This window comes from Leopardus geoffroyi, chromosome B4, assembly GCF_018350155.1.
Source record: "Leopardus geoffroyi isolate Oge1 chromosome B4, O.geoffroyi_Oge1_pat1.0, whole genome shotgun sequence".
In the NCBI taxonomy this organism is placed as follows: Eukaryota; Metazoa; Chordata; class Mammalia; order Carnivora; family Felidae; genus Leopardus; species Leopardus geoffroyi.
In genome coordinates, this window is record NC_059341.1 from 48,022,711 (window position 1) to 48,035,561 (window position 12,851).

General features: G+C 33.8%; 1 protein-coding gene across 4 annotated transcripts in view; it reads left to right on the plus strand.

Moving 5' to 3' along the window:
• LOC123591027 (activating transcription factor 7 interacting protein) overlaps positions 1-12,851 on the plus strand; it is a 123,036-nt gene that overhangs the window by 80,528 nt on the left and 29,657 nt on the right. For all 4 annotated transcript variants that reach the window (XM_045464736.1, XM_045464733.1, XM_045464732.1 and 1 more), the window contains exons 6-8: positions 494-559; positions 12,077-12,153; positions 12,742-12,830. In XM_045464736.1, coding sequence (XP_045320692.1) covers positions 494-559; positions 12,077-12,153; positions 12,742-12,830 — 232 coding nt within the window. The remainder of the gene's footprint in view (positions 1-493; positions 560-12,076; positions 12,154-12,741; positions 12,831-12,851) is intronic.

The following is a 12,851-nucleotide window of genomic DNA, read 5'->3' on the forward strand; positions in this document are numbered from 1 at the left end:
TAGCAGTACATTGAAAAACATGAAACATTTCCACTGGGAAGTAGAGTGTATAAATAATGATTCAATATATTATGTGTATATCCACAAGCAGTATTGGCATAGGATATTTTATGACTTATAGTTGTATTAATATACAATTCTCAGAAAATTGTGTGGTTACAACATATTAAAACATAACAGCAAAAAAAAAAAATCCCCACAATTATACATATTTAGAAATGTACTGGTTTGTGAGTTCTAGGAGGAAAAAAAACTAATGTTCTAAAATCAAGAGTGTTTACCTCTAGGTATTAAGTTCAAAGGTCATTTTAGTGTTCATTATGATTTTCTGTATTTTCCAATTAATGTATTTTATAGTCAGCTTGCCTTATTTTCTTTGCTGTTGGTTATCTTCTGACAATCCTTTTATTTCTGGGTTTCTTGTTATGTATGCATGAGTTCCTTTCTGATACCATATGTTACTTGATTTTTGTTTCATTTTTGTTTTTTTTAGGCCAAGATAGCGAGGTTAACCAAACGCTTTGGAGCAGCCAAAGAAGATCTTAAGAAAAGACAAGAAGTAAGAATTTCTATTCTTGTATAATTAATATTGAGCTCTAAGTGGTACTTGGATAATCGTGAGCTGGGAAGAAATTCTTCCTTTATTACAGGTCTGAAATTTGCTTTCCTACTTTGTACTTCCTATATGTTTTTTCAGAAGCTGCAACTCTGAAGCTAATATTAACCCTTTTCTAATCCTCAATTACTGTTTTCATATATCAACACTTATATTAATCTATTTTATAGTATTCCTGAAGTTATGTTTTGTTTCATTTTTAAAATTTTGTTTTTGGGATTTATCTTCTCATGTTTCTTTCTTTTTACATTCTTGCCAGGGTCCTATTTTTGTCTCTTATTTCCTCCAAGGTGCGTTAGTGTACCATTGCCTAGAGTGGCCCCTTCTCATCTTTGCTTACCTCAGGTGGTTAAGTGCAAAGATCATAGCATAACATAAAACTCCAGTGTATAGTCTACCTTTTGCTTTTTGTTGTTTTCTTAGTTATTCTGTAATACATATATATATATTTTTTAAATTTTTTTTAATGTTTATTTTTGAGAGAGAGAGAGAGAGGCAGAGCATGAGTGGGGGAGGGGCAGAGAGAGAAGGAGACACAGAATCCGAAGCAGGCTCCAGGCTCTAAGCTGTCAGCACAGAGCCCAATGCAGGGCTCGAACCCACGAACTATGAGATCATAACCTGAGCCAAAGTTGGATGCTTAACCGACCGAGCCACACAGGCGCCCCTATTTTTAAAGAATATTTATTTATTTATTTATTTTGAGAGAGGAAGAGAGAGCACGAGTAAGGGAGGGACACAGAGAGAGGGAGAGAGGGAATCTTAAGCAGGCACCATGCTGTCAACTCTGAGCCTGACATGGGGCCCAATCTCATGGACCCGTGAGATCATGACTTGAGCCGAAATCAAGAGTCAGATGCTTAACTGACTGAGCCACCCAGGCACTCCTGTAATACAAATTTTTAATATAGCACTTGTATACTGCATTATAGTTTTCAGTTTAATGTCTTTATTTTCCTCTTGACTTTTTCTATTATGGTACATTACATTTCTTTGTCATGAGAGCAACATTGGCACTTACCAATTGCCAATAACAGTTATTTCAGTAGTAATTATTACTGTAGGATTTTCCTGTTTTCATTCATTTCATATCTTCTTTACTTGACTTTAAATAAAACCATTTTGAAATAATTATAGATTAACAAGAAGTTGTAGCAATACTACATAGACTCTTGTGAACTTTTCACATAGCTTCCCATAGTGGTGAAATCTTGAATAACTGTTGTGCAATATCAAAACCAAGATATTGGTACAATTCTGTTAAGTAGTCTGTAGACCTTAATCACTTCTACAAAATGTAGACCAGTTTTTTCATGAATTCATTTTGTGTGTGTGTGTGTGTGTGTGTGTGTGTGTGCATGTACACATTTATCCCACGTACAGATTTATGTAACCTCCACCACAGTCAAGATCTAGAACTGTTCCGTCACCATGAAGGGACTCCCTCATCCTGCCATTTTATAGTTTCAACCTATCTCATTTCCCATACCTACCCACTCCTGTCCCCTGGCAACCACAGATCGGTTGTTCATCTCTATATTCCTTTTACCTAACTTTTTAAGCTCTGGTTGTTCTTTTTTCTTGAGCAACTGATAGTTTTCATCTTTGTTCTACACAGACTAATGCCACCAAACCCTCCATTGGCCGTACCCAAAGATTTTTTTTTTTATTATAGCTTCTTTAATTATTATAATTAATTCTTAGATTCTGAACTCCACTTTTCTCAGCTTTTGTTTTTTTGTCACAATATAAAAATTGAACTATTTGTCTTCTTATATTAGAAAATTGATGTAAACCTTTTTTTTTAGCCCTTAAAACAACTTTTTTAATGTTTATTTTTGAGAAAGAGAGAGAGAGCACGAGCAGGGGAGGGACAGAGAGAGAGGGAGACACAATCTGAAGCAGACTCCAGGATCTGAGCTGTTGGCACAGAGCCCGACACGGGGCTCAAACTCATGAACTGTGAAATTGTGACCTGAGCCGAAGTCAGACACTTAACTGACTGAGGCACCCCTTTTTTACCCTTTTTTATTTGCTATTCTTGAACCAAACAGAGGGCTTTGTAATTTTTCCTTTGTTTTTTATACAATGTGAATTTCCACTTTTTCCCTTTTATGTCTGAACTACGCAGCATACTGCCCACTATATACTTTTCCAGTGTTTGTGTATGTCGAGTTTGTCTTCAAAACTACTTTCTAGTTCTTTTTGTTTAATTTATTCAAAGGCTCTAGCAGTCACAAACTTTAAGGAATAAAAATGAAAATATTACAGTGCCTGAGAGGTTTGTTATGGAGAGTTAAAAGTATAATGGAAATGACAAACACTGTATAATTCCTAAAGATTGGAAAAGGTTAATTTGAACAATTAGGGTATGTGGTACTTGAATAAAAATATTGAGGTGGTCTTCAAACTTTCAAATTTTGTTCCTTCCTCAGTTAGCTTTTGGGTAAGGCCGGTTTTATATGCCAAAACTGGGACATCTTTCTACCTATTCTTGTTAATGTTTTCTTGTAACAGCGATTTCTAGAAATCTCAAGAATTTGTTCTTTCATGTCCTAATTCCCTTTAACTATGGTATCCACTATAATTTTACATCTGTGTCATGCTAGATTTTGAAAACAGGAGAGATACAGAATGAAAGTTTAGAACTTAGTTCTCGCCCTTATCAAAATAAATAAACAATAATACTTTAAATGCTTTTCTTCTATTTAGATTTGCTCCTTGGTCCTCTGATATTAACCAGTTAAAAACAAACCCCACCATGCAGGTTTGTCTTAAAACATTTTCCGTTTTAGGTTTTAAAAGCAGAAAACCCTCATAGGCAGTTTACTATTAAGTCCACATTTATTGCCTTACAATTGCTATCTCTAATTTATATCCTTTCTAGTTCTTACTATAAAAGAAATGTAAAGATATTTCTCATTCTTTATCTATGAAAATCAATGATGTAATTGATTCAGTAAAATTTTAGATTAAATCTAAATTCTACGTTTGAATTTTTTATTTAAAAATGTTTTGTTTTTTTTTAATTGTGCTACAAACACATAACATAAAATATATCATTTTTAACTTCATAGTTAAGTAGTTTTAACTATATTAATAACATCATTGTGTAATAGATCGTTAGACATTTTTCTTCTTGCAAAACTGGAACTCCGAACCATAGAACAAGTACTCCAGTTTCCCCTCCCTTCAGCACTTGGATACTTTTTGTTTCTGTGATTTGACTACTCTAAATACCTCTTAAGTGAAATTATATATAGTATTTGTTTTTTTGGCTCATCTGTATTGTAGCATGTGACAAAATTTCCTTTTTTTTTTTTTTTAATTTTTTTTTTTTTCAACGTTTATTTATTTTTGGGACAGAGAGAGACAGAGCATGAATGGGGGAGGGGCAGAGAGAGAGGGAGACACAGAATCGGAAACAGGCTCCAGGCTCTGAGCCATCAGCCCAGAGCCTGACGCGGGGCTCGAACTCATGGACCGCGAGATCGTGACCTGGCTGAAGTCGGACGCCCAACCGACTGCGCCACCCAGGCGCCCCAAAATTTCCTTTTTAAAGGTTGAATAATATTCTATTGTATGTATATAGTATACACCACATTTTCTTTATCCATTCATTTATTGATGGATATTTGGGCTGATTTCATCTCCTGGCTCTTTTGTGAATAATGCTACAATGAACATTGGTATGCAGATACCTCTTTGAGATCCTGGTTTCAAGTCTTTTGGATATCTACTGGAAAGTGAAATAGTAATTTGATTTTAGTTTTTTGAGGAGCCTCAAAATAAAAGAGACTTTTTATTAAAAAACTTTTTAATAAAAGAGACCACCCTATTTTTCATTCCTACCAGCAGGGAACAAGGTTCTAATTTCTCTACATTCTTGTCAACACTTGTTATTTTCTGTTTTGTGATAATGGCCCTCTAATGGATGGGAGGTGGCATTTCATTGTGGTTTTGATTTGCATTTCTCTAATAATTAGTGATGTTGAGCATCTTTTCATATGCTTGCAGTCCATTTTGCATGTCTGTAGAGAATTGTTCAGGTCCTTTGCCTGTTTTTTAATTAGCTTGCTTGTTTTTTAATTAAGTAGTAGGACTTCTTTATGTATTCTGGTTATTAACCCCTTCCATCAGATATATTATTTGCAATTATTTTCTCCTGTTCCGCAAGTTTCATTTTTGCTCTGTTGATTGTTTCCTTTGATGTGCATAAGTTTTCAAGTTTGATGTAACCTCCTTTGTTTTGCTTTATTTTGTTGCCTGTGCTTTTGATGTTATATCCAAGAAATCATCACAAAATATGATGTCATAAAACTTTCTCCCTGTGTTTTCTTCTAGAAATGTTTAGTTTTGGTCTTCCATTTAGGTCTTTGATTTATTTTGAATTAATTTTTATATGTGGTGTAAAATGGTTCTGTTTCATTCTTTTGCATTTGAATATTGAGTTTTCATACCATTTATTGAAAGACTGTCTTTTCTCCATTGTGTAGCCTTGGCATCCTTGTTGAAAATCCCTTGACCTTATACATAAGAGTTTATTTCTGGGATGTCTGTTCTAGTCTATTGGACCATGTGCCTGTCTTTATGCCAGTACCACACTGTTTTGATTACTATAGCATTGTAACATGTTTTGAAATCAAGAGGTATGGAGGCTCCAACTTTGTTCTTCTGTTCCAGTATTGTTTTGGCAATTCAGGGTCCCTTGAGATTTCATATAGATTTTAGTATGCTTTTTTCTATATCTGCAAAAAATGACATTGGATTTTAATAGACATTGCATGGAAACTTTTGATCACTTTGGGTAGTATGGACATTTTAGCAATATTAAGTGTTCCAGTCCATGAACATGGGATGTCTCCATTTGTGTCTTTTATTTTAACAACACTGTTTTGTAGTTTTCATATTAAAGGTCTTTTGCCTTTTTGGTTAAATTTACTTCTACATATTTTATTCTCTTTGATGATATTGTAATGGGGTTGTTTTCTTAATTTCTTTCTCAGATTGTTGGTTGTTAGTATATAGAAATATGATTGATATTGACTTTTTTTTTTTTTTTTATCCTGCTGCATTGCTGAATTCATTTATTAGTTCAAACTTTTTTGTGTGTACCCTTTAGGGTTTTCTGATTGTAAGATCATATCATCTGCAAACAGAGACATCCTCACTTCTTCCTTTGTACTATTGCTGCCTTTTATTTCCTTTTCTTGCATAATTGCTTTGGTGAGATTTTTCCAGTACCATGCTGAAGTTGATGAGAGTGGGCAACCTTACCTTATTCTTGATCTTAGAGGAGTTGTTGTTGAGTATGATGTTAGCTATGGGCTTTTGATATATAGTATTTTTAGATTGAGGTAGTTTACTGCCATTCCTAACTTGTTGAGGTTTTTTTTGTTTGTTTTTTTATCATGAAAGAGTGTTGAATTTTATGAAATGCTTTTTCTATAGTAATTGAGAAGATCATGTAGTTTTTTTCTCCTTCATTTTGTTAATGTGGTTTTGATTGATTGATTTATACATTGATTGATTTTCCTGTATCAAGCTATCTTTGCATTCCAGGGATAAATCTCACCTGGTCATGTTATATAATTCTTTTAATGTGCTGGTGAATTTGGTTTGCTAAAATTTTGTTGAAGATATTTGCATCTATGTTCATCAGTGATATTAGGCTATAGTTTTCTTTTAGTGTAGGATCTTTGGCTTTAGTATCAGGATATGCTGGCCTGGGTTTGGAAGTTTTCCCTCCTCTTCAATTCTTTGGAAGAGTTGAGGAAGACTGCTGTTAATTCTTTAAATGTCTGGTAGAGTTCTCCATTGAAGCCATCTAGTCCTTGGTATTTTTTGTTATTAGGGTGTTTTTGATTACTAATTCAGTCTGATTTCTTATTCAGGTCTTGTTCAAATTTTTAATTTTTGATTCAGTCTTGGTTATATATTTCCAGGAAGTTATCCATTTCTTCTAGGTTATCCAGTTTGTTGCCATATAATTGTTCATAGTAGTCTTTTATGATCCTTTTTTATTCTATGGCATCAGTTGTAATGCTTCTCTTTCATCTATGATTTTATTTATGTATTCTTTGTTTTTCATAGATAATCTAGGTAAAGGTTTTGCCAATTTGTTGATCCTTTAAAATGCCAACTCTTAGTTGATTTTTTTACTACTGACTTTGTGTTCCTGTTTTATTTATTTCTGCTTTAATCATTATTATTTCCTTCCTTCTTCTGAGTTTAGTTTGTTTTTCTTTAGTCACTTGAAGTATAAAGTTAGATTGTTGATTTCAGGTCTTTTTTTTTTCCGATTTTTTTTTTTCCCCCCGAGATAGTGTGTGTGAGCACAAGTCAGGAAGGGGCATGGCAGAGAGGAGGAGAAAGAGAATCCCAGGCAGCCTCTGCACTATCAGGGAGGAGCTCTATACGGGGCTCAATCTCTCAAAAAATGAGATCATGACCTGAGCCAAAATCAAGAGTTGGATGCTTACCTGATTGAGTCACCAAGGAGTTTTGGTCTTTCTTCTTTTTTAACAAAAGCATTTACCACTATAAATTTTCCTCTTATTTTTTTTTAAGTTTATTTACTTATTTTGAGAGAGACAGAGACAGCGCAGGAGGGGTAGGGACAGAGAGATAGGGAAAGAATCCCAGGCAGAGCCTATGCTGCCAGCGCAGAGCCCAATGTGGGGATCGAACTCACGAAACAGTGAGATCATGTCCTGAGCCAAAACCAAGAGTCAGACACTTAACAGCTATCCAAGTGCCCCTAAATTTTCCTCTTAGTACTACTTCTGCATAAATTTTTCCTATAAATTTGGTATGTTGTATTTTTGTTTTTATTTGTTTCAAGATATTTTCTAATATCTCTTATGATTTCTTTAATCTATTAGATTAAAGAAAATTTTTCTTACTGTTTTTTATTTTATTTTTTGAGAGAGAGACAGAGAGCACGAGCAGGGGAGGGGCAGAGAGAGAGGGAGACACAGAACCAAAGTAAGCTCTAGGCTCTGAGCTGTCAGCACAGAGCCCAACATAGGTCTCGAACTCATGAACTATGAGATCATGACCTGAGCCAAAGTTGGCGCTCAACCAACTGAGCCACCCAGGTTCCCCTATCTATTGGATTTTTAAGTGTGTTTTAATTTCCACATATTTGTAACTTCTCCGTTTTGTCTTCTATTGATTTCTACTTTTGTTCCATTGTGGTTGGAAAAGATATGTCATCATTTTCATCTTTATAAATTTGGTGAAGCTTATTTTGTAACCTGATCTATTCTGAAGAATATTCTGTGTGCACTTGAGAAAAATTTGTATTTTTCTGCCATTGGGTGAAATTTTCTACAAATGTCTGTTTGGTCCATTTGGTCTGTGATATTGTTCAGTTTTGCTATTTCCTTACTGAATTTTTCTCCAGATCATCTCTCCGTTATATAGAATGATGTACTGAAGACTCTCACTGTTGTGTTTCTATCTGTTTTTCAGTTCTATCAATGTTTATATCATTTAGAAGTCATGATGTTATGTGCATAGGTATTTATTAATATTGTATCTGGTCAGTTGATGCTTTTATCATGTTCTTTTTGTCTTTTGTAATAGTTTTTTACTTTAAAGCTCTTTTGTGTCTTATATAAGTATGGTCACCCTTTCTCTCTTTTGGTTATCATTTGAATGGAATACGTTTTCCCATTATTTTACTTTCGGCCTGTGTATACGTTTAGATCTAAAGTGAGTTTATTTTTAACAGCATATAGCAGGATCTTGTGTTTTATTCATTAAGCCAATGTATGTCTTTCTGTGGAGAATTTAATCCATTGGGATTTAAAGTAATTTCTGTAGGGAAGAACTTAATTAGTATTTTGTTAATTATTATCTATTTGTCTTGGAACTGTTTTATCTCTTTTTTTCTTGCTTGCTTACATTCTGTGTGTTTTGTTTATATATTTTTAATTTTTGCAGTAACAGTCTTTAATTTCTTTCTCATTCCCTTTTGTGTATCATCTATAGGTATTTTATCTGTGGTTACCATGGGAGTTACATAGACCATTTTAAACTGGTAACAACTTAACTTCAATCACATTTAAGAACTCTAGTCTTTATATTTTCCCCTCACAGTTTTGTTACTGGTTTTATTATATCTTTTTGTATTGTGTATCCTTTAACAAAAATGTGGTTATTTTTGTGTTTAAATTCTATACAAGAATTAAATGTGATTTAATGTACCAACTTTATAGTAATGCAGAATTCTGTATTTGTGTATTTACCGTTACCAGAGAATTTCATCTTTTTTGTGTGCTTTCTAGTTTCTGTCTAATGTCCTTTCGTTTTCACTTGAGTGACTCCTCTTAGCATTTTTTTGTATTGCATTGTAGATCTAATGGTCATAAATTTCCCTAGCTTTTTATTTATCTAGGAATGTCTTAATTTTGCCTTCATTTTTGAATGAAAATTTTGCTGGATATAGTATTCTTGCTTGGTAGTTTTTTCTTTCAGCATTTTAAATATATCATTCCACTCCCTTTTAGCCTTCTAGGTATCTGCTGAGAAAACTACTGATAATCTTACAGGAGCTCCCTTGAATGTGGTGGGTTGCTTTTCTCTTGTTACTTTCAGAATTCCTTATCTGTGACCTTTGACAACTTGACCGTGTTTTCCAGTGTAGATCTCTTTGAGTTATTCTAGTTGGAGGTTTCTGAGCTTCTTGAATTTGTATTATCAGTTTTCACCCTCAAATTTAGGGAGTTTTGGCCATTATTCAAAGACTTTCTGCTCATTTTCTTTCTCTTCTATTCTTAGATTCCCATATTCATGTATTGGTCCTTTCAGCATTTTCTCATAAGTCCTTTGGGCTCTTTCCCCTTTTTTTCATTCTTTTTTCTTTTTGCTCTTCTAACTCCATAATTTCAAATGACTTGTCTTCAAGTTCACTAAGTCTTTATTATGCTCAGTACAGCCTGGTGCTGATGCCCTGTAGTGAAATTTTCATTTCAGTTACTCTTCAGATCCAAAATTTCTTTTGGTTCTGTTTTAGTTTCTATTTGTTAATATTCTTATTTTCTTCATGCATCACTTTTCTAATTTCATTTAGTTTTATGTTTCTGTTCTCTATTACCTCATTGAACATCTGTATGTCAGTTATTTTGAATTGTTTAATGGATAATCCATAGATCCCTATTTCTTTAGGGTCAGTTTCTGGAGATTTATTTCTTTGGTGGAGCCATATTTCCCTGTTTCTTTGTATGTCTATTTCTGTTATGTTGAAATTTGGGCACTTGAAAAAACAGCCACCTTTCCCTGTCTTTTCACAGTATATTTATACAGAAAAAGACCTTTATTATTCAACTCAGGTAGATACTCTAGCAACCTCTCAAACTTTTACTAGAGATGCATTTTCACTGAGGTTGTTTGTGTAATCTCTTATCTGAAGAGTCTTGTCTGTTTCTACTTGGGAGCCCCTCCCCCCCCCATCATCTGTCTTCCATATTATAGTTTTTATTTTATAAGCCATTGTTTTGGAGGTCCCCCCTGCTCTCTGTCTGTGCTACTATAATTTTTCTGGTGCTATACCAAGCTGATAGGGTTAACTTGTTCTCATATGGCCTCCAGACATCCAACATGTACTACTTCCTTCAGGTCAGGTGAAACAGAAACCAGTGCCTCGGTCAGTACCCTGAAAAGCCATAATGTTGCGTGAATGTTCCACTCTTCTCTTTCCTTTTTAAAGGAGAAGCCACAAGTGAGGAATTTTGATTGTGCCGTACAGTGTTGGGAGGGGTTTGGGGTATGGTAGGAAGTGCAACAGAGTTTCTTACTCACTACAATGCATCTCTTCTTGGCCTCACTATTGCTTGGGATCCTATACTTCTTGACTGGTTTCTGGAATTCTGACAAAGGAAATTTGGTCCATCGCATGAGAGAAGGAGGGTGTTGGGCTTCCAATTCTACCATCTTGCTGATGTCACCACACTAGTATTTATTTTAAGGACTTCTATCCAGTGACCATACTGTGTTCTAAGCCAATTGTATTTATTTATGCTTTTTTCCTTTTTCTGTTTTTCTCCATGAAATGTTCTTTGCCTTCATTTTAACTATTTTGAATGTACTAATTAATTACTCAAAAGACCTATTTAAAACTTTTTTAAAATTGAGAGTGCACAGTTACTTTAATTTTTTTTTTATTTGTTTAATATGTTTTTGTTCACAGATTTTAAACACCGTTAGAGTAATATATTGTAATTGTATCTTTTGTCCTCTCTACATGTATAACTAATACAGTGCCATACTTGTTGATGAAAATTATCCTTTTATCCTATAAAAAGCATCAAGATTTGTTAATTGAGGGTGCCTGACTGGCTCAGTCGGTTAAGCTTCTGACTCTTGATTTCGGCTAAGGTCATAATCTCTCCTGTTCATGGGATCAAGCCCCACGTTGGGCTCTGCGCTGATGGTGCAGACCCTGCTTGGGATTCTCTCTCTCCTCTCCTTGTGCACTCTCTCTCTCACTCAAAATAAATAAACATTTTAAAAAAATTAAAAAGAAAAGATTTGATTGAAAAGAGTGATTAATAGCATGTACTTGATGTAATATTAAGCACTTCAATATTTAATTTGTTTTAATACTTATTATATTTAGCTAAGTCTTGAGAGTTATTTATATTTTTCATTTAAGAAATAAATAATGATAGTGTAATTACTGATGGAGGCCCAAGTAATGCTTATTAACATGTATAAGAATTCCATTTCTATATTCCCTGGTTTTGGGGGTAAAGGATGAAATTAGTTGATACTTAAGTTTAGAATTGAGACATCTTTTTATGAAGTTACATGTCACCTAGTGGCAAGTATTTATTTTTTAAACAATAACTGTAAAAATAATTTCGATTTGAGAATTTTGATTTGTGACCTTAGGCACCACTTAATTGGTAATCACCTATTTTGGGAAGGAATACATTTGTACCTTGTTTGTTGAGTTTCTGTTGGTAATTTGGGGCCTGCTATGCATGGTATATAGTAGGCATTCACTAGATATTTATTAAATGAGTATGTCTAGTTATTCTTTAGATTCATATTATTAATATTTATCAGCACGTAAACTGTTTTCACATCATTTTATTTACTCATCTTAAAAACTGAGGTATAGGAATTATTATATTAATCTTTCACATGATAAGCAGTTGTCTCAACAGATTAATTTGTTTAAGGCACAGCTAACAAGTGGTAATGCCAAGATTCAAATTCTTGTCTCGTAGTAATATTTTCTACTATATTATGGAAGTAACAGATAATATGTTGAGAAACCACATCAGGGTTTTGTTTTTTTTTAATATTAAGTTGGTTTCAGGTGCACAACATAATAATTCAATACTTATATACATTATGAAATTATCACAGTAGGTCTAGTTAAGGTCTTATTTTTAAAGACTCCTTTTGTATTGGGTTTTATTTTACCTGGGCGTTTTTCTCCCCCAGAATCCACCAAACCCACCTGTATCACCAGGAAAGTCTGTGGTTGACGTCAACAGCAATAATAACAATGTGCCATACAGGTGAGAATTGTAAACAATCTGTCAGATTTTTAACAGAACAAGGTTCTGATTCTCTTTATTTTATAAGAATGTTTTGGAGTATATTTCTAGTTATTTTGTAGAGAAGTTTAGTATCCTAAATTAAATAGATTTTTTGTTTGTTTATTTGTTTTGTTTTGCTATAATTATTCATTTGTGGTTGGTTACTGGATTTGCTAATTTATTATAAGGCTTTTCTTTGGTCATTTAAGATTTAACAACTTGTGTTAAATAGAATTCTTTCAAAGTAACTGAGAAATGCTTTGCTTAGGGGTAATAAGAACAAATGTCTACAAATACTAGGATATACGTTTGGTTTTTTGGTAAAAATGTTAAGGACATTAGAATCTAAGAGAAAGACTCTTCCTTAATGCCATAGACCCCAGCGTGCTGAAATCTATGTGCCATCTTGGCCTCAGCATATTCATTTGCACTTTAGTGCTATAGTACCCAAATCTAGTCGCCCTTTTCCCCCTACAGACCACTGCTTTCTCTATTCATAAATTGATGTCCTCCGGAATGGCATTTGCACTGACTATTTGTGTGTATATATATATGTATATTTTGTAGAAATGCAGGCACAGTGAGACAGATGCTGGAGTCCAAAAGGAATGTAAGTGAGAGTGCACCAACATCCTTTCCAACCCCTGTGAATACAGGTAATATTTTTAAACAACAAA